General features: G+C 48.8%; 3 protein-coding genes across 5 annotated transcripts; 1 reads left to right on the top strand and 2 right to left on the bottom strand.

Moving 5' to 3' along the window:
- The first annotated feature begins 900 nt into the window (after positions 1-900).
- Positions 901-8,552, top strand: LOC130190698 (secretagogin-like). 3 transcript variants are annotated; one of them, XM_056410279.1, is made up of 11 exons: positions 901-1,143; positions 1,948-2,018; positions 2,271-2,366; positions 2,435-2,524; positions 2,973-3,029; positions 7,117-7,182; positions 7,262-7,317; positions 7,400-7,445; positions 7,561-7,617; positions 8,077-8,127; positions 8,209-8,552. In XM_056410279.1, exons 1-11 carry the CDS (start codon positions 1,074-1,076, stop codon positions 8,362-8,364), a joined length of 816 nt encoding a protein of 271 aa, XP_056266254.1. In that variant the 5' UTR covers positions 901-1,073; the 3' UTR covers positions 8,365-8,552. The 3 variants fall into 3 exon arrangements, with proteins under 3 accessions (XP_056266254.1, XP_056266414.1, XP_056266338.1); XM_056410439.1 differs by lacking the exon at positions 2,435-2,524; XM_056410363.1 differs by lacking the exon at positions 8,077-8,127 and having other exon boundaries at positions 8,191-8,552.
- Positions 8,553-8,859: 307 nt separating this feature from the next.
- LOC130198407 (uncharacterized) lies at positions 8,860-15,699 on the bottom strand. The gene is made up of 3 exons (XM_056421562.1): positions 15,298-15,699; positions 15,001-15,246; positions 8,860-10,668 (listed from the first exon to the last, which is right to left on the bottom strand). Exons 1-3 carry the CDS (start codon positions 15,697-15,699, stop codon positions 8,860-8,862), a joined length of 2,457 nt encoding a protein of 818 aa, XP_056277537.1.
- Positions 15,700-18,818: 3,119 nt separating this feature from the next.
- Positions 18,819-21,110, bottom strand: LOC130198396 (trithorax group protein osa-like). Its single transcript, XM_056421551.1, has 4 exons — positions 21,064-21,110; positions 20,948-20,988; positions 19,004-20,867; positions 18,819-18,895 (listed from the first exon to the last, which is right to left on the bottom strand). Exons 1-3 carry the CDS (start codon positions 21,084-21,086, stop codon positions 19,036-19,038), a joined length of 1,896 nt encoding a protein of 631 aa, XP_056277526.1. The 5' UTR covers positions 21,087-21,110; the 3' UTR covers positions 18,819-18,895; positions 19,004-19,035.
- Positions 21,111-21,764: the final 654 nt, after the last annotated feature.

Raw genomic sequence — 21,764 nt, 5'->3', positions numbered from 1 at the left:
AGTCAGAAACGTCTGTATATGTAGGGTTGTTGTTGTTTACACCAATAAAGGTTTCACTGTCCACTCTCTTCAATTACCTCTCTCTCCCTCTCTTCCCTCCTCTCTCTCCCCTTCCCCTCTCTTCCCCTCCCTCTGTCTCCCTTCCATTCTCTTCCTCTCTCTCTCTCCTCCCCTCTCTCTCTCTCTCTTCCCCTCTCTCTCCCCTCTCCCTTCCTCTCTCTCTCTCTTCCCCTCTTTCCCTTCCCCTCTCTCTTCCCCTCTCTCTCTCCCCTCCACTCTCTCTCTTTCCCTTCCCCTCTCTCTCTCCCTTCCCCTCTCTCTCCCCTCCACTCTCTCTCTTCCCCTCTCTCTCTCCCCTCTCCCTTCCTCTCTCTCTCTCTTCCCCTCTTTCCCTTCCCCTCTCTCTTCCCCTCTCTCTCCCCTCCACTCTCTCTCCCTTCCCCTCTCTCTCTCCCCTCCACTCTCTCTCTTCCCCTCTCTCTCTCCCCTCCACTCTCTCTCTTTCCCTCTCTCTCTCCCCTCCACTCTCCCTCTTCCCCTCTCTCCCTCCACTCTCTCTTCCCCTCTCTCTCTCCCTCCACTCTCTCTCTTTCCCTCTCTCTCTCCCCTCCACTCTCCCTCTTCCCCTCTCTCTCTCCCCTTCCCCTCCCTCTGTCTCCCTTCCATTCTCTTCCTCTCTCTCTCCTCCCCTCTCTCTCTCTCTCTTCCCCTCTCTCCCCTCTCCCTTCCTCTCTCTCTTCCCCTCTTTCCCTTCCCCTCTCTCTCCCCCTCTCGCTCTCCCCTCCACTCTCTCTCTTTCCCTTCCCCTCTCTCTTTCCCTTCCCCTCTCTCTCTCCCCTCCACTCTCTCTCTTCCCCTCTCTCTCTCCCCTCCACTCTCTCTCTTTCCCTCTCTCTCTCCCCTCCACTCTCCCTCTTCCCCTCTCTCTCTCTTCCCCTCCCTCATATACCAGTGGGTGAATCCCTCTTGAGTCTCATTGCGCTGCGTTCAGGACCCGTTTCATTCCTGTGGATATCAGCTCTGGGTCTCTGTCGTGGCGTTGACCCTTGACCTCTGGACTGGTCTCCGGCAGCATGGACCGAGCCCTGAGCCGCCTGGACGCCGCCGGGTTCCTCCAGATGTGGCGGCGCGTGGACGTGGACGGTGAGGAGGCGTTCACGGCCGCCTGAGGGAAGGAGAGATTTAATGAGGCTCAACGAGGAGGAGGAGGAGGAGGAGGAGGCGCGGGGGAATCAGGAATTATTTATTCTGCCTCTGAAGAATAAATAACATTTTACCAAAAGAGAATTTATTCCTCCAAAGTCAATAAGCTGCAGGGATGAAAATAAAGATTAATTTATTATTATTATTTTGATGCCTCTTGATCTCCGTCAGGAGGCTTTCATCCTCAGATCACAGGATGTGATCCATGACATCATGAAGACGTTTCAGAGCTTCTGAATTATCAGCGTGGCGAATTTAATGTCATAATATTCATAGTTATGAATATAATATTCATATTTAATATTCATAACTGTTATAATTATCGTGTTTAATCAACTGAAAACAAGTCGGCGTGTTTTTGTTTGAAAAAGATTGTTTATCTATAAGAAGAGACGAGGTCCTCTTCACAGGGTCCTCCATGTGTTGAAGCTGCATTCTCTCTCCTGACCACCAGGGGGCGACTGGTTGTATAGAAGTCTATGGTTCGTGTGTTAAAGCTACATGAGTCAAACAGACCATAAAGCTGGGGATGCTTTAGGGGCGGGGCTACATGCTGATTGACAGGTCAAGGACAGACGTGTGTCTCTTTGTCACTTCCTGGTTGTAATCTGCAAACTCGCCACTAGATGTCACTACATCCTCCACGCTGCTCCTTTGACGTCAGCGTCGGGACGTTTACAGAGTTGTACGTTCAGAGAAGAGTTGATGAATGTTTAATACGAGACGTATTCGATGTGTTTTCAGACCGCGGCTACATCGAAGGGAAGGAGCTGGACGCCTTCTTTCACCTCCTGGTGGACAACTCTGGGATGACGGTAAAGAGAGGCGGGCGTCGCCGGCTTGTTGATGAACTCCAAAACACCGACATGTTGGCCTCGTCGTATGAAGCTGATGGAGTTGGAGTTAATCCTCTAGATCTTCATCGGTGGACGTTGTTTACCGGCGCTGTGTTTTATATTATAAATGGCGGCTTGAAGAAGATCTTTGATCTTTATGAATTAATAACTTCATTAAATTAATAACTCCATGAAACCATCGTCCATCTTTAAATGTCCCGGTGTCTCCAGAAGGAGGGGATGCCGGAGGACGAGCTCAGGAGGCTGAGGCAACGATTCGGGTCCGTTTACGACATCGCCGCCAACCGCCGTCTGCGGATACAAGAGGTACACACACACACACACACATCAATCTTCATGCAATTAGTATTGTGCCCCCCCCCCCCCCCCCCCAGCTGGCCACCGTGATGCTGCCCGAGGAGGAGAACTTCCTTCTGATGTTTCGCAGAGAGACGCCGCTGGACAACAGCGTGGAGTTCATGAGGGTGAGGGTCAAAGGTCAAAGGTCAACGTAAATACATTTAAAAGAAGAATAAAAAGCCCAAAGCTTGAAGATTGTGTTGATTAATGATCTGTCACTTAGTTCTCTTTCATCTAAACAAATATGAATATTTCACCAAACTAATTGTTCTTTTGTATAAACTATATAATATATAAATAACTATATATATATATATATATATATATAAATATATGTCATTTAAATTTTGCTTGCTTGATTATATTTTCACAAAATGTAGCTGTGAATATTCGTCACCGGAGAACAGCGACCTGTCGGGAGATAGCGAGCAGAGACCGTTGAGGCGTGTTCACTTTGCGCCCCCTACAGGACAAACGCTGCAACTACTAAGAGAACCGAAATATATGAATCCATCACATGTGATTGGTTCCTTATTGGCTGTTGGTGTGTGTGTGTGTGTGTGTGTGTTGTAGATCTGGAGGAGCTACGACACGGACAGCAGCGGCTACCTGTCGGCGCTCGAGCTCAAGGTAAACGTCTTCACTGTGTGGGCTGCAGACTTTGCCCCCAGAAATTACCCACAATCCATAGCACTGAGATGTTGAATACGAGGTCACCAGGTGGGAGGCTGAGGTCATAAAAAAAGACGGCACATGCGTGTTTAAATTGCGTATTAAATTCACGCATAGATGTTAACGAGGGACCTTTGATTACGGCGCCCCTTGTGGACTAAAGCGGTACTGTCTCTGAGCACCAAGGTCCCTTTAAAAAGCCTCTGATTGGACGGCAGCGGGTCAGACAGAAAATGAACGACATGCAGTAGAGTCCTTTAATAGACTTCTATACAACCAGAGGAGTCGCCTCCTGGTGGTCAGGAGAGAGAATGCAGCTTTAACTCATGAAGCATATACTTCTATACAACCAGAGGAGTCACCCCCTGGTGGTCAGGAGAGAGAATGCAGCTGTCACTCATGAAGCATAGACTTCTATACAACCAGAGGAGTCGCCCCCTGGTGGTCAGGAGAGAGAATGCAGCTGTAACTCATGAAGCATAGACTTCTATACAACCAGAGGAGTCGCCCCCTGGTGGTCAGGAGAGGGAATGCAGCTCTAACACATGAATCATAGACTTCTATACAACCAGAGGAGTCGCTCCCTGGTGGTCAGGAGAGGGAATGCAGCTCTAACACATGAAGCATAGACTTCTATACAACCAGAGGAGTCGCCCCCTTGTGGTCAGGAGAGGGAATGCAGCTGTAACTCATTTTATTATTTTTATTTTCAATTTATTTAACCAGGAAATGCCTCATTGAGATTAAAAATCTCCTTTACAAGAGTGTCCTGGCCAAGACAGCAGCAGCAGCACGTCACACAAAGTTCCATACAATACAACATAAAACAGTGACAGACAATATATGAAACAAAAAACAAAATCACAGCATGAATAAAACCAAAACTAAGTCTCAAGCCAACACAACCCAGCTCACACAGGAGCACATACCTCCGTCATATAAAACATCTACAGCTCGATGAATTTCCCTCCAATCTTTTCAATCTATTTTTTAAAACACCCAAGGAGACCGGCTCCCGGAGACCCAGGTCTGTCTGCAGCAAATTCCAAGCCGCAGGAGCAGCAAACTTAAAACCTCTTTTCCCTATTTCCAAACGGACGTGAGGGACGGAGAGCAAGAGGAGGCCTTGAGCAGAGGTCACAGAGCGAAGATGGTAGCTTCCAGGGTTTTTCAGCTGAATTAGCGTCCAAAGATACGATGGAAGTACGTGGAGAATAGCCTTATAAATAAGGACATGCCAATGATTTTGTCTCCGGATGGACAGAGGAGTCCAACCAACCCTCGCATACAGGGAGCAATGGTGAGTCAGAGCCTTAAGATGAGTGATGAACCTCAATGCTCCATGGTAGACAGTATCTAAGGAGTGGAGACATTGAGAAGATGCATGCATATATAAGACATCACCATAATCAATCACAGGCATAAAAGTAGCAGCAACAAGTCTCTTTTTATCATTAAAAGAAAAGCAAGACTTATTTCAGAAATAGAAACCCAGCCTCACTTTCAACTTCTTCACAAGTTGCTGAATATGAGGTTTAAAAGAGAGAGAGTCATCAATCAAGAATCCCAGGTATTTATATGATGATACAGACTCAATCACTTTGCCCTGAAATGAAATCATAGCTGGAAGGTTTAATGGCTTTGTTTTTGAGTTTGTAAACATCATCAACTTCGTTTTATCAGGATTCAACAATAATTTCAACTCATTCAAAGAGTGTTGCACAGTATCGAAGGCTGTTTGTAAGTGTAAGAGAGCCTGATGCTGTGTAGGAGCAGAGCAGTAAATGACAGGATCGTCTGCATAAAAGTGAAAATTGGCATTTGGCACATTTTGACCGATACTGTTAATATAAATTGTGAATAAAAGTGGTCAAAGGACTGAACCCTGTGGCACACCTTTTATTATATCAAGATAGCATAGAATAGAATAGAATAGAATAGAATCAGCTTTAATGGCCATGTAGGTTTGCACATACATGGAATTTGACTCCGGTTACACTTTGCTCTTCCGTACTTATACACACACACAATATACAATAAGCGGGATAAATATAAAAAAGACATTAAAGACAGTAGTCAAAAGGTGCAGATAGTGCAGATGGAAGAGTCTGATTAATTGTTCATCATGGTGACGGCCAGTGGAAAGAAGCTATTTCTGTGTCTGGTGGTTTTGGCGTACAGTGCTCTGTAGCGCCTACCAGAGGGCAGGAGTTGGAACAGCTTGTGTCCAGGGTGTGAAGGGTCTGCAGTGATCTTTCCTGCCCGCTTCCTGACTGGCGGTGTACAAGTCCAGAATGGAGGGGAGGCTGGAACCAATGGTTCTTTCTGCAGACCTGACGATCCGCTGTAGTCTGACTCTGTCCTGTTTGGTGGCCGATCCAAACCACACAGTGATGGAAGAGCAGAGGACAGACTGGATGATGGCGGAGTAAAAGGATCAGCAGCTCCTGAGGCAGGTTGAACTTCCTGAGCTGGCGCAGAAAGTACAGCCTCTGCTGGGCCTTTTGCGGATGGTGTTAATGTTGGAGGCCCACTTCAGGTCCCGGGAGATTGTGGATCCCAGAAACTTGAAGGTCTCCACCGCAGGAACAGTGCTATTTTGAATGGTGAGCGGGATAGTGTTGGGGGGCTCCTCCTGAAGTCCACTGTCATCTCCACAGTCTTGAGCTTGTTCAGCTCCAGGTGGTTCTGTCCACACCAGAGGACCAGCTGTTCAACCTCCCGTCTGTACGCAGACTCGTCACCGTTCCTGATGAGGCCGATGACCGTTGTGTCGTCTGCGAACTTCAAGAGCTTAACAGACGGGTCCTCTGAGGTGCAGTCGTTGGTGTAGAGGCTGAAGAGCAGTGGAGAGCACACATCCCTGGGGGGCGCCAGTGCTTATGGTCCGGGTGCTGGATGTGGTTTTTCCCAGCCTCAGCTGCTGCGTCCTGTCTGTCAGGAAGTTTGTGATCCACCGGCAGGTGGGGGCTGGCACGGCGAGCTGGGAGAGTTTGGGTTGTAGAACCTCCGGGATGATCGTGTTGAATGCAGAGCTGAAGTCCACAAACAGAACCCTTGCATATGTCCCTGGGGAGTCGAGGTGTTGCAGTAAATGGTGCAGTCCCATATTTATTGCGTCATCCACCGACCTGTTTGCACGGTAGGCAAACTGCAGGGGGTCCAGCAGGGGCCCTGTGACGTCCTTCAGGTGGGTCAACACCAGCCTCTCAAAGGACTTCATGACCACAGACGTCAGGGCGATGGGTCTGTAGTCATTTAATCCTGTGATGGAGGATTTCTTGGGCACCGGGATGATCAAGGAGCGCTTGAAGCAGGAAGGGACTTCGCACAGCTCCAGTGATCGGTTGAAGATCTCCGTGAAGATGGGGGACAGCTGGTCAGCACAGACTTTCAGGCAGGAGGGGGACACGCCGTCTGGGCCCGGAGCCTTCCTGATCTTCTGCCTCTGAAAGAGCCGACTCACATCCTCTTCGCAGATCCTCAGTGCCGGTGGGGGGTTGGATGGGAGAGGTGAGTCAGAGAGTGGAGGTGATTGTTCGATGATGGAGCAGTTGGGCGGGGTGGAAGTGGGCTTGTCGAACCTACAATAGAAGACATTCAGGTCGTCAGCCAGTCGGTGATTGTCCTCAGTCGGGGGGGATGGTCTCTTGTAGTTGGTGAGTACTTCCAGGCCTCTCCAAACTGACGAGGGGTCGTTGGCTGAAAACTTTTTTTCCAGCTTTTCAGTGTAGCTCTTCTTAGCTACCTTGATCTCCCTCGTTAGTGTGTTTCTGGCCTGGTTGTACAGAATCCTGTCCCCACCTCTGTAGGCCTCCTCTTTAGCCCGGCGAAGCTGCCTGAGTCTTGCAGTGAACCAGGGTTTATACATAGACTTCTATACAACCAGAGGAGTCACCCCCTGGTGGTCAGGAGAGAGAATGCAGCTTTAACACATGAAGCATAGACTTCTATACAACCAGAGGAGTCCCCCCTGGTGGTCAGGAGAGAGAATGCAGCTGTCACTCATGAAACATCCCTCTTGTGCCTCCTGGGCTTCCTGCAGGACCTCTTCCTTCAACACAGGAAGTCCAACACGCCTGAGAAGCTGGAGCAGTACACTATCACCATGGTAACCAGATGTTAGGACTAATACTTCTACGTGTCGTTGACAATAATAATTCTGTTCAGACTTTTTTTTCCTCCTGTAGATGAAGATGTTCGACAAGAATATGGACGGCCGGCTGGACTTAAGTGACTTGGCCAGGTGTGAAGAGTGTCCCTCGTCTTCCTCGTGATAATCGTCTCCAGATAAATAAACTAAAATGTTTTCCTTGTTTTTACTAAAGAATCTTGGACCTGAAGGAAAACTTCCTCCTGAAGTTGAAGATGGACGTAAGTTTGAAGAGTTTGATTTTTAAAAATGATACTTTTGGTAGAATGAATCAATGTTTCTAGATATGAGTTCTTTATCGTCGTGGTTACCTGGTTGTTGTGTATGTGCTGCCAGGCGAGCAGTCAGGAGGACCGGAGGAGAGACTTCGAGAAGATATTCGCTCACTATGATGTAAGTTTGAACTGATCTATATTTATATATTTATGATGTTTGTATCCCTCCCATAAGAACAGTGACATTGAAACTTAATAAAATGTAATATGAATGAGGCTGTGAACAAACCTCTGCATAAAGCTTCTCATTTATTATTTATGAATGAACGTAAGAGAGAAAACATCCTGTGAAGGTTTCATCACAAGACGTCAGCGGCTCGTTACCGACGGCGAGTTTCAGACTTTGTTCAAATATGCAAATGAGGCATTTTCTCACGGTAACTTTTGGTGATTTTAATAAAGATAAATCTACAGATGCAAACACACAAAGTAGTAAAATAATACCAAGATGTTTAATGTTTGTTTTTTCCACTTGTGAAAGAAAAAGAAATAAAGAACAAAATATTTAACTAACATGGCCTGTTGAGTCAAATTGGGAAACAGGGAAGGTTATGTAACTGTGTGTGTGTCTGTGTAGAGTCAGACCGGTGCTCAGACGGGCCCTGAGGTGGACATGGAGCTGGTGAAGGTGAAAAGGTTTTTCAACATCAGTTACAGATTGTATTTTCTGTATTCATTTCATACCCATCAGTTGACCTTTGACCTTCAGCGGCACCGACCTGGACCAGTTCAAGAAGGCCCTGATGGGTCACTGCGACCTCAACATCCAGAAGAACGAGCTGGCTCTCTGCCTCAAGCTCAGCGAACGCACACTGCCTCCTTTACTACTCACGTCATCCCTCCTTTCCTTTCTTCCCTCACTTAATCCCTCCTCTCTGGTTTTCTGGAGGTAAATGGATCCATAATGTTTCTTAAGTTGATAAATGACATCATGATTTAAAGATAGATTCCCAGTGAGTAGCGAGTTGTTTCCATCGCTGTGGTAAGAGATGAAGTGTTGAAAGACTAACAAAAAGTTTAAGGAAAATTAAAAATAAAGAACCTCATACACGAGTGCATGTCCAAGTACTTTATTGAAGTTCACAAGGTCGATCCAGAACAGACTGCTTTCAGGATGAGGTCAGAAGCATCAATTAAGTTTGTCAAATTTAAATATATTTGGATTGGAACATCAAACACTTATGTATAATACATTTGAGATTTGATTATTTAAAGTTAAGACAACAAGCAAGGATAGTTAAGTCGATGGTTGTCGTCTTGCACAGGAAGCAGTGCCCGCTGCCACCTGGGCCGGTGTGGGCTGACATTAAATGAGTCTTGTTCTTGGAGGAACAGTCATTTACATGTTCAGGTTGGCAGGCTAAACATCAGGGACAGAAACCCTTCCATCCTGAGAAAAGAATTCCCAAATACCGTCTTTGCTTTGAAATCCGATTAGCTGGCGCTGGTGGATGGGCTCCTGGGGCTGGTGGCCGGACTGGTGGATGGGCTCCTGGGGCTGGTGGCCGGACTGGTGGATGGGCTCCTGGGGCTGGTGGCTGGGCTCCTGGGGCTGGTGGCTGGACTGGTGGATGGGCTCCTTGGACTGGTGGATGGGCTCCTGGGGCTGGTAGCCGGACTGGTGGATGGGCTCCTGGGGCTGGTAGCCGGACTGGTGGATGGGCTCCTGGGGCTGGTGGCTGGACTGGTGGATGGGCTCCTTGGACTGGTGGATGGGCTCCTGGGGCTGGTGGATGGGCTCCTGGGGCTGGTGGCCGGACTGGTGGATGGGCTCCTTGGGCTGGTGGCCAGACTGGTGGATGGGCTCCTTGGGCTGGTAGCCGGACTGGTGGATGGGCTCCTGGGGCTGGTGGCTGGGCTCCTGGATGGGCTGCTGGTGCACCGAGAGAGATGGCTGGTAGCCAGGCTGCAGGGGCTGGTGGATGAACTCCTGGGGCTGGTGGATGGGATGCTGGGGCTGGTAGATGGGTTGGTATGAGAATGCAGGCTTTCCATTAGGACTAGAAATGCCAACAGAAGAAAAAATGTCCCACATGCCAGGTTTGGTGTGAAGCACCCCCTGCTGGGTCGGGGATAGGGACCTGGGCTGCACATTATCGGGGATTTGAAGCACCTCTCGTTCGAGCTGGAAACTGGTTTTCTGGGGCTTTGCTGGGGACGTGGACCTGGGTTGCACATTAGGACCAGAACCACCATCATCATTGGAAAAAATGTCCCACATGCCAGCTTTGGTTTGAAGCACCCCCAGTTGGGGCTTGGGCAGGTAGCCAGACCAAGATGGGTAGCCAGTCGGGGGCTTTAGCTTAAGCTGGTAGATGGACGGCAGGTAGCCAGGCTGCTTGGGCTTTGGCTTCAGCTGGTAGACTGACGGCTGGTAGCCGTACTTCTGGGGCTTGTAGACGATCTTCGGGAGCTGGGGTGGGGACCCGGGTTGCACATTAGGACCAGAACTGCCACCATCGGGAGAAAAAATGTCCCACATGACAGCTTTGGTCTGAAGCACTCCCTGCTGGGGCGGGAACCTGGGTTTCTGGGGCTTGGGTCGGAAGTTGGGTTTCTGGGGCTTGGGTGGCGACCCGGGTTGCTCATTAGGACCGGCACCGCCATCCGGGACAAAAATATCCCACATGCCAGCTTTGGTTTGAAGCACCCCCAGCTGGGTCTTGGGCAGATAGCCAGATGAAGTGGCTACCCATGTCAGGAGCTTCAGATTAAGCTGGTAGCCAGCCTGCTTTGGCTTCAGCTGGTAGCCAGACTTCTGGGGCTTGAAGACGATCTGCAGGGGCTTGGTTGGGAATCCGGGTTGCACATTAGGACCAGAACTGCCACCATCAGGGGAAAAAAATTCCCACATGCCAGCTTTGGTTTGAAGCACCCCTTGTTGAGGCTTGAGTGGGAAGCCAAGTTTCTGGGGATTGGGTGGGTTGCCCAGTTGCACATTAGGACCAGAACTGCCACCATCCGGGGCAAAAATATCCCACATGCCAGCTTTGGTTTGAAGCACCCCTTGTTGAGGCTGGGGCTTGGTCGGGAAGCCGGGTTTCCGGGGCTTGGGTTGGTACCCGGGATGCACATCAGGACCAGAACTTCCACCATTAGGGGAAAAAATGTCCCACATGCCAGCTTTGGTCTGGAAGACACCATCTGCATTGGGGTTGGTTTGAGGAAGCTGCTGGGAGTTTTGAGAGAGTTTGCCAATGTTCAGTGAGCTAGAGCCGTAACTAGAGACACTTCCCTCTGGACTGTAACTAGCTACTCGCCCTCCTACACTGTGACTGGATGCAGAACTACCTCGAAACCCTGCAGAGCTCTCAAAAGTGGAAACAAAAGCTTGTTTGTGATTCCTGGGAGGATCAAAGCCTCCACGTCTGTCGCCGAGTACTTGAAAAAGAAAACATTAAGAGATCAGTTCTTTAAAAAAGTTGCAAAATGGAAACTGCAGCTAGCTTAGCATTAATTCTTACCATTTTCATGCTGCACGAAAGTCAGCAGTGAGGACAGAAGCACTCTGAAAAAAGGCGACATTGTGAACAAAACCCGATAGAAGAATTAAACGTGATGAAACCAAGAAGAGTAACTGTACCTCACACATAATCCAAAATACATTTTGGGATCTCAAGCTGAAACTAATCAGCTCGCAACATGTGTAGCTGCCTCCAGGAACCCCACGGAACAAGAAACTAGTGTTTCAGTTTCATGACTGTTGCACAGACAGCTGCTCTTTTCAAGTGTTGCTGCCGACCAATCACGTCTCACGCTGATGGATTAATTGAAATCAGGTTGTGACGTCCACTCTCACAACCTGAGCAGGTGTTTCTCATTGAGCTCATGTGTTCAGTCTGTGTATTTCAAAAGGTAAATTATAAAGTTAACAAGAACATTTCGCACGAAAATTAGATGGTGTGGCTTCTACTGAGAGGTTTTTATATACATGTATATTATATACATATAGAGAGAACAGGGGGAGATAGAGAGAGCACCGGGAGGGGCATATGGAGAGAGTGTGGTGGGGGGGTGAGACCCAGAGAGCGCAGAGGGAGAGGAGAGACTCAGAGGGAGCACTGTGTGTGTGTGGGGGGGGGGGGAGACTCAGATGGTCGCAGGGGGGGGGGGGGTCCTTCCTTTCTTGCCTTTCAATGGAGTCGAATGGGCCAGAGAGGTGGACTTGCTCCCTCGTTAAGGCTCCTCCATTTGGGAAACATTGTGGATTCCATCCACACATGTGAGGAAGAGAACAAGATTTCCTACGTTTTGATCCATAAATGCTGTAAAAAGAGTGAACATTGTGTTAAGAATATAAAAATACATACATAGTACCCCATGTCCCTCGCTTTGCATTAAGGCCCCGAAGCACCATACCTTGTGTCCTTCTATGGCAGTAGGGCTCTGACCAGAGAGAACAGCTCATACTCATGCTCACCCACATGCTTTGGAACACACTGACATCGCCTCATGAGGAGCACAGACAGGTACAAACTCTTCTTGACCTCGGCCAGAAGGTGACACATCCACACAGGGAGGATAATTAGGCACGCTGGGGAGGACTAGTCACGAGCTAATGCACAACACCCCCCCAATCCACACAGGGAGGACAACTAGGAACTCTGTGCAACCCCTGGCTCTGACCTCACCCTGACCGCTCAGTCGTAGAATTGAGATTTAATAAGAGCCGTACCTGACACCGTCAAGAACTTGTTTATGTAAGCAACAGATAGTTTCAATGCCTTTTAGTTTCTATTATATTAAAGAAACCAGCACCTCAATAGTAGAAACTGCACAGCTCCTGCTTTAGATGGAGAACAACATACACACACACTGATTATGAGGATGGCGAGAAGATCGTGAGCCAAGAGGGTGGGACCACCCTGAGCTCCATCAGAAGGTGTTCAAAGTCTAAACCAGGAACACCTCCATCTGTTTTAACCAACCAGTGCTGCTGTCGTGAGCCCAGAGGGTGGGACCACCCTGAGCTCCAACGATGAGACGGACAAAGATTAAACCGAGTGACGTCTCCATCTATATTATCCAATCACGCTTGCTCTCTTAAAGATTATAAAGAGTCATGTTCTCCTTGAGAACTTTAGTCTGTTATTGAACGATGCTTTGAGCTGACTTCATCCAGGCCCGTGCTGCACGTTAAATATTTTGTGGCTTCTGACTTTTTGTTCTACCACACTTGTTTAAATCCACTTTGTTTTGAATTTTACTTTGCTGTCCTGGTCATTTTTTCCCAACCTTCGACAAATTGGTGACCCCTACGTGATTTAACGGTGAAAAGGTGACCATTTTTGGACGAAGAGGTGCGAATCCCACGAGCCTAGGGTCCAGGACCAGGAGATCCTTGAAACCTGAGAGAAGTCCATCGGCAGATTACACACCCATCCTCAACTGGTCTCAGGATCTTGAACAAATAAAAAGGTACGCAGAAACCTATTTAATTGAATTCTGTATATTGTAGTTATAGTAAAAACCAAATTTGACCAGAGGATGCGTGAGTAAAATGTCATAGTCATTGTAGTGTGTTAAAACTAAAAATGTAAGTTTACAGTGGTAAAAGTGTGTTCGAAAAACTGTTCCAAGGCATTGTTCATAACTGTGTGATAAGAAAAACGAGCGTGTAAATTGCTTCTGAGTTTTTGACAAACTCTGGGACTTATAGCAAAATACGTTATATTTTTCTATGAATTTAATTTGCTCGCTCTCACTCTGGCAGTTGGCTCCGCCCCTCTAGATCTGAAGATTCCGCACCATACACACCCATTATAAACTCCGAAACACCAACAAATATTCCAGGGAAACTGTGCTAGCTATGAAAAACTGTCCAATTGATCAAATAAACTCCATCCTGTTGTTAACGTTTTAAACCTCAAATATTTTTTCTAACGTAACGTATGGCGTGTCACTGTGGCAACAAAGATTACCTTTGGTTAGCGTTTTCTCTTCCGGAACCCCATTTAAATGAATGGGACAATTTCTGCCGTTTTTGGCGTTTTGGGGTTAAGCGCAGGTCCGATCTCTTAGTAGAGACATTTTTGAACGATCCTGATCAGGCCACATGTGTTGATGTATTTTGACGCATTTTTGAGTGACGCTCTGGGATCCTTAGCCGTTTCAAAAAGAATTCCCATCAACTTTGCGGTTTTTTCGCATTTCACAAAAATTGGTCTGCCGAATCTTAAAACTTAAATGCACACGATTCCCGATCAGGCCGCACGCTTTGATGTACAAGTTAAGAAAAGTGCAACGGTTTTAGGGGTATTGCTGTACATTTTACATTCATATTGATATTTAGACAGAACTAATCCAAGAAGAGAAACAGCTGACAAAGATTGAATACTTTATGAATAATCATGTTAATATTATATGCAAACACTGTTCCATATAAAGCATCATGACATGAAAACAGGAACTAAACAAAATACTTAAATTCCTTAGATATACATTGACATGTACCGTGCTTTTATTACGGCAACACATTGGCTTACTCAAACTGAACGCAGTTTGAGGAAATATTCCTCTTATCCTAATTTCTGGAAGTGAGTCAGAGGAAAATAATTAATGTATGGAGGAGTGATGTAAAGAAAGGAAACACCAATGCTCCGAGGGTCCTGAAGTCGAGTATGAGGCCAAGGAAAAGAGCCAGCGCCTTCTGGATCTTTCCGTCTCCGTTAATGTTGCAGTGACCCATCAGGGCTTTCTTTGACTGTCCAGGTCTTTGCTGCAGGACACGCAATACAAAACCAATATCTGCTTCATTTTGGGTTCTCAAGATGAAGTCAAACAGCGTCGCTGCCAACTGGAAACAACTAGCATTTCAGCTTCATGATGCACAGAGTGGCCCTTTAAGTGTTGCTGCCGAGCAATCAAATTAGAATCAGGTTGGTTGTCCACTGCAACCACCTGGGCAGGTAGATTATGCACACGCGTGTGTGTGCGTGTGTATCTATATACAGCAAATGTACTTATGCAACTGCAGTGATAGATTACCTTTTTTCAACCTCCATTAGGATCTTTACAAATCTATCAGTTTAATGCAGAAGAATCTCAAACCAGTAACCAGACCTGCCACAAGGACTGAGAACATAAAGACCCTCATTCATGGCAGAGTGCAGTTCCAAGTACTTTATTGATGTCACAAAAGGTTGATCCAGGACAGACTGCTTTCAGGATGAGGTCAGAAACCTGAGGACAGAAATATCATTTAGACGGTTTGCAATGTCAATTTAAAACATAAGATTGGAATGTTCTTCACACACTTAGTAGCACAAGTTTGAAACATTAAAGTTAAGACTCACAGCAACGATCCTTCAAGTCAATGGATGATGTTTCACACCAGTGACCGCTGCCACCTGGGACGTTGTGGGGATGCCAATGGAACTTCTCTTGTTCTTGGAGGAACAGTCATGTGTATGTTAAAGTTGGTAGGCGGCATATTACTTCTAGACACCCCTCCATCGGGAGAAAATAACTCCCACACGGCAGGTTTTATTTGAATCCCCACTTGCTGGTGCTTGGATGGGGAGCCGGTCGCCACCTTAGGATCAGAAAAGCCTCCATCAGCAGAAAAGAACTGCCATATGGCAGGTTGTGTTTGAATCACCACTTGCTGGGACGTGGAATGGTAGCCGGGCTGCTGGGGCCTGGGAGGGTAGACCGACGGCTGGTAGCTGGGCCTCTGGGGCTGGTAGACTGAAGGCTGGTAGCTGGGCCTCTGGGGCTGGTAGACTGAAGGCTGGTAGCTGGGCCTCTGGGGCTGGTAGACTGAAGGCTAGTAGCTGGGCCTCTGGGGCTGGAAGACTGACGGCTGGTAGCTGGGCCTCTGGGGCTGGTAGACTGAAGGCTGGTAGCTGGGCCTCTGGGGCTGGTAGACTGATGACTGGGGCTCTGCAGGGGGCTGAGGACCAGCTTGCATAACAATTCCCCGACTTGAAGCAATACCAGACTCAAATCTTCTTCCATTCTGGGGAGAGACAAAATCCCACATGCCAGTTTTGGTCTGGAAGGAATCTTTTGCATTGGGGTTGGATTGAGGACGCTTCTGGGAGTTTTGCTTGGGTTTCCGAATTTGCTCCTGGGGCTGGTAGACTGAAGGCTGGTAGCTGGGCCTCTGGGGCTGGTAGACTGAAGGCTGGTAGCTGGGCCTCTGGGGCTGGTAGACTGAAGGCTGGGCCTCTGCAGGGGGCTGAGGACCAACTTGCATAACAATTCCCCGACTTGAAGCAATACCAGACTCAAATCTTCTTCCATTCTCGGGAGAGACACAATCCCACATGCCAGTTTTGGTCTGGAAGGAATCTTTTGCATTGGGGTTGGGTTGACGAGGCTGCTGGGAGTTCTGAGTGGGTCTCCGGATGTTCAGGGAGCTAGAGCCGTAACTAGAGACACTTCCCTCTGGACTGTACCTATCTACTGGCCCACCTGCACCGTGACCGGATCTAGAACGGCCCAGAAACCCTCCAGCCTGTTTAGACCTCTCAAAAGATAGTTCCTGGTTCCTTGTCTGACCACTGGAGGCTCCGCTTCTGTCGCCAAATGCTGGAAAGAGAATATTTTAAAACATCAGTTCTGTTAACAAATTGATAAATTGGAACGCAGCTAGCTTAGCATTCATTCTTACCATCTGCATGCTGGCCGAGAGTCAGCAGTGAGAGAACGAGCACTCTGGAAAAAAGACGACAAAGTGAACAAAACATGATAGAATTAAACATCAGCTAGAACCAAGAAGAGTAACTGTACCTCACACAAAAGCCAAAACACATGTTTGGTTTTCAGGCTGAAGCTAAACAGCTCGTAAATGTTGTCGCTGCTAACAGGAAACCCAACAGAACAAGAAACTAGTGTTTCAGTTTCATGACTGTTGCACAGACAGCTGCTCTTTTCAAGTGTTGCTGCCGACCAATCAGGTCTCACGCTGATGAAGTCATTGGAATCAGGTTGTGACGTCCACTCTCACAACCTGAGCAGGTGTTTCTCATTGAGCTCATTTGCTCAGTTCAGTTTGTAGATCTGCTCCATGGGTCAATTCACACAAATTACAATAATGAACTGGCTGAAAAACAAATATTCCCCACAGTCTTAAGAAGGCCCTCCGTGATGCCAGAGCATGACTCATCAGGACCAGAGGAAGAACCAGACCAGGTTTCTCTTTGGCTCTGTAGCTGACAGAGAGTCTCAGCTCTGTGGAGCCGTGTATTCCTCCAGACCTCAGTGGTGATGACTTCATGAACTTCTTTAATGAAAAGATTCTAATAGAGGAGAGATTAATAATGTCTTGTCATCAACCAGTGATCTGTCCTCTAGTGGAGTGGCCTTGGAAACCGCTGTATGCCCTGGTGTATAGACCCCGTCTACCTTGCTCTTGGACCCCGTCTACCTGTCTCTAGACCCCGTCTACCTGTCTCTTAGACCCCGTCTACCTGTCTCTTGGACCCCGTCTACCTGTCTCTTGGACCACGTCTACCTGTCTTCTAGACCCCGTCTACCTGTCTCTTGGACCCCGTCTACCTGTCTCTTGGGCCACGTCTACCTGTCTCTAGGACCCCGTCTACCTGTCTCGTGGACCCCGTCTACCTGTCTCTTGGACCCCGTCTACCTGTCTCTTAGACCCCGTCTACCTGTCTCTTGGACCCCGTCTACCTGTCTCTTGGACCACGTCTACCTGTCTTCTAGACCCCGTCTACCTGTCTCTTGGACCCCGTCTACCTGTCTCTTGGACCATGTCTACCTGTCTTCTAGACCCCGTCTACCTGTCTCTTGGACCCCGTCTACCTGTCTCTTGGGCCACGTCTACCTGTCTCTAGGACCCCGTCTACCTGTCTCTTAGACCCCGTCTACCTGTCTCTAGGACCCCGTCTACCTGTCTCTGGGACCCCGTCTACCTGTCTCTGGGACCACGTCTACCTGTCTCTTGGACCACATCTACCTGTCTCTTGGACCCCGTCTACCTGTCTCTGGGACCCCGTCTACCTGTCTCTTAGACCCCGTCTACCTGTCTCTAGACCCCGTCTACCTGTCTCTTAGACCCCGTCTACCTGTCTCTTGGACCCCGTCTACCTGTCTCTAGACCCCGTCTACCTGTCTCTTAGACCCCGTCTACCTGTCTCTGGACCCCGTCTACCTGTCTCTTGGACCCCGTCTACCTGTCTCTTAGACCCCGTCTACCTGTCTCTTGGACCCCGTCTACCTGTCTCTTAGACCCCGTCTACCTGTCTCTAGACACCGTCTACCTGTCTCTTGGACCCCGTCTACCTGTCTCTTGAAATTGTCCATCTCCATGCAGGACACTGAGCTCTGCATATGGAGGGTAACATGTGAGTGATAGAAGACCTCTTTTTCATCTTACCTAGCTCCATCAGGACCTTCCCAAATCCATCCACCTCACCCTCTTACGCTCCATAGTATTCTAGTTAGAGAAATATATTTAAATGTAGGCAATCTTAAACTCTCAACAATTCAATTCAGTTCATTTTTATAGCCCATTCTCACAAATTACACAGTCCCCTCACAGGGCTTTACAATCGGTACACAGACACCCCTGACCTCAGATCAGGAACAACTCCTAAACAACCCTTCAAAGGGAAAAAAAGTGAAGAACCCTTCAGGAGAGAACAGAGGAGGATCCCTCTCCAGGATGGACAGGTGCAATAGATGTCATGTGACCAGAATGAATCATTACACACAAATTAAAACACAATGAATATGACAGTGGATGAAGAGTTGGTAGTCGGCATCTTCTACGATCCAGAACTCCATGAGACAGGTAGAAGCGATGTGTGGGCAGAGTCTCAACAGGGCCATGGAATTGTTTATAGTAGGCATATTCCACGATCCAGACCTCCATGATCCATCAGGCCATTGACACCAGTGTTAATATAAATCTGAATTATTGAAGGGACCATCCTGTCCAGGTCCCTGCAAACCTCAGAAACACGTAGCAGCTGAAATATGAGCGTGATAAGAAATATGTCTGCCTCACACAGGGCGACGAGGCTGGAGGGCCCGTCCTGTGGAGGACGAGCTGATCCGAGGTCAGGACGATACGACATGTGGGTGCTTGAGAGCCGGACTTGGATTGGGAGGAGCTTTGGTTTCCGACTCTTGTTGACCGGAGAAGACTCCCGCTCCGATTGCAGTCGCACGAGAGCTTGTATTTTAAGGGTCAGAGAATACATTCTCCCGTTGGAAAGGAGAGAACGAGAGAAGGTCGTTGGCTGAATTATTACTTGAACAGACATCGAACTTCGAGTGACGCCAACACTAGCCATAAACTTAACAAAATATTAACACGTGCAATACAGAAACCAGCAATCCAACCCATCATTTCAGTTCCAAGTACTTTATTGAATTTTATAAAAAGGGTTGCCAGGACAGACCGCTTACAGAATGTGGTCAGGAACCTGTGAATAGAAATAGAGAGTTGCAGTACATCAGGTTAACTTTGAAGAAATTTAGAATGGAATGCTCTCCACCGTCATTTAATATGTAATGTAAAAGTTAAGACTTACAGTGGCGATCCTTCAAGTCAATGGTTGCAGTTTTACACAGGAACCAGTGACCGCTGCCACCTGGGCCGGTGTGGGGACGACATTGGAATTTGTCTCGTTCTTGGAGGAACAGTCATTTGTACGTTTACGTTGGCAGGCTCGACATCAGGACCAGAAACCACGCCATCGGGAGAAGATATCTCCCTCATGGCGGGTTCTCTTTGCATCCCCACACGCTGCCTGTACGAGGAGCCGGCCTGCACATCAGGCCCAGAAACCCCTCCAACGGGAGAAGATAACTCCCACATGGCGGGTTCTCTTTGCATCCCCACACGCTGCTGCCTGTACGAGGAGCCGGCCTGCACATCAGGCCCAGAAACCCCTCCAACGGGAGAAGATAACTCCCACATGGCGGGTTTCATTCGACTCCCCACATGCTGCCTGTACGAGGAGCCGGCCTGCACATTGGGACCAGAAACCCCTCCAGCGGGAGAAGATACCTCCCTCATGGCGGGTTCTCTTTGCATCCCCACATGCTGCCTGTACGAGGAGCCGGCCTGCACATTGGGACCAGAAACCCCTCCAACGGGAGAAGATACCTCCCTCATGGCGGGTTCTCTTTGCATCCCCACACGCTGCTGCCTGTACGAGGAGCCGGCCTGCACGTTGGGACCAGAGACCACGCCACTGGGAGAAAAGTACTCCCAAATGGCGGGTTTCATTTGAATCCCCACTTGCTGGAGCTGGTAGACAGATGGCTGGAGCTCAAAAGGGGGCGGACGACCAGCATGCATTATTATACCCTGACTTGAAATAATCCCAGATTCAAATCTTTTTCCGATATGGGGTGAGACAGAATCCAACATTCCAGCCTTCAGGGTGACACCATTTGCGTCGGGGTCAGTTTGAGAAGGCTGCGGAGAGTTCTGCGTGGGTTTCCACATTTGTGGCTTGTAGCCGGATGGGGACGGATAGCCGGTCTCCTGGGGTCGGTAGATGGGCGGGGACGGGTAGCCAGTCTGCTGGGGCTTGGGCCGGTAGACGGGCGGGGTAGGGCTGCTAGACTGCTGGGGCCGGTAGCCGGATGGGGTAGGGTAGCCGGTCTGCTGGGGCTTTGGCCGGTAGATGGGCGGGGTAGGGTAGCCGGTCTGCTGGGGCCGGTAGATGGGCGGGGTAGGGTAGCCGGTCTGCTGGGGCCGGTAGATGGGCGGGGTAGGGTAGCCAGTCTGCTGGGGCTTGGGCCGGTAGATGGGCGGGGTAGGGTAGCCGGTCTGCTGGGGCCGGTAGATGGGCGGGGTAGGGTAGCCAGTCTGCTGGGGCTTGGGCCGGTAGATGGGCGGGGTAGGGTAGCCGGTCTGCTGGGGCCGGTAGATGGGCGGGGTAGGGTAGCCAGTCTGCTGGGGCCGGTAGATGGGCGGGGTAGGGTAGCCAGTCTGCTGGGGCCGGTAGACGGGCGGGGTAGGGTAGCCAGTCTGCTGGGGCCGGAAGCCAGATGGCTGTTGCTTGAAAGGGGGAACTTGCATAACAACTCCCTCTCTTGAAGCAACACCAGACTCAAATCTTTTTCTATTCTGGGGCGAGACCAAATCCAACGCGCCAGCTTTGGTGTGGATGACACCATCTGTATCGGGGTCAGTTTGACGCTGCTGGGAGTTTTGTTTGGGATTCCGAATGTTCAGCGAGCCGGACTCATAACTAGAAACACTTCCCTCTGGACTGTACCTATCCACTTGCCCACCTGCACGGTGACTGAATGAAGAACTACCTAGAATCCCTCCAGCCTGTGCAGAGCTCTCAAAGTCAGCTGCAAAAATTAGTCCCAGATGTTTTGTGTAATCAATGAGGGGCATACCGCCACCGGAGCCTCCACGTCTGTTGCCAAGTCCTTTAAGAAGAAAACATTCAGAGATCAGTTCAGTAAAGAAGTTGCTAAAGTGAAACTGCAGCTAGCTCATCTTTTCCTACCATTTGCATGCTGCCCAAACGTCAACAGTGAGACAAGCACTCTGGAAAAAAGACGACAACGTGAACAAAACATGAGAGAATTAAACATGTGATCGAACCAAGAAGAGTAACTTTACCTCATACAAAACCCAAAAGACATTTTGGGATCTCAAGCTAATCAGCTCTCAACATGTGTCGCTGCCTCCAGGAACCCCACGGAACAAGAAACTAGTGTTTCAGTTTCATGACTGTTGCACAGACAGCTGCTCTTTTCAAGTGTTGCTGCCGACCAATCAGGTCTCACGCTGATGAAGTCATTGGAATCAGGTTGTGACGTCCACTCTCACAACCTGAGCAGGTGTTTCTCATTGAGCTCATTTGCTCAGTTCAGTTTGTAGATCTGCTCCATGGGTCAATTCACACAAATTACAATAATGAACTGGCTGAAAAACAAATATTCCCCACAGTCTTAAGAAGGCCCTCCGTGATGCCAGAGCATGACTCATCAGGACCAGAGGAAGAACCAGACCAGGTTTCTCTTTGGCTCTGTAGCTGACAGAGAGTCTCAGCTCTGTGGAGCCGTGTATTCCTCCAGACCTCAGTGGTGATGACTTCATGAACTTCTTTAATGAAAAGATTCTAATAGAGGAGAGATTAATAATGTCTTATCAACCAGTGATCTGTCCTCTAGTGGAGTGGCCTTGGAAACCGCTGTATGCCCTGGTGTATAGACCCCGTCTACCTGTCTCTAGGACCCCGTCTACCTGTCTCTAGGACCCCGTCTACCTGTCTCTTAGACCCTGTCTACCTGTCTCTTAGACCCCGTCTACCTGTCTTC

The sequence above is a fragment of the Pseudoliparis swirei genome, chromosome 1 (genome assembly GCF_029220125.1).
Source record: "Pseudoliparis swirei isolate HS2019 ecotype Mariana Trench chromosome 1, NWPU_hadal_v1, whole genome shotgun sequence".
NCBI lineage: Eukaryota > Metazoa > Chordata > Actinopteri > Perciformes > Liparidae > Pseudoliparis > Pseudoliparis swirei.
This window is presented reverse-complemented; position numbering and strand designations above follow the sequence as displayed.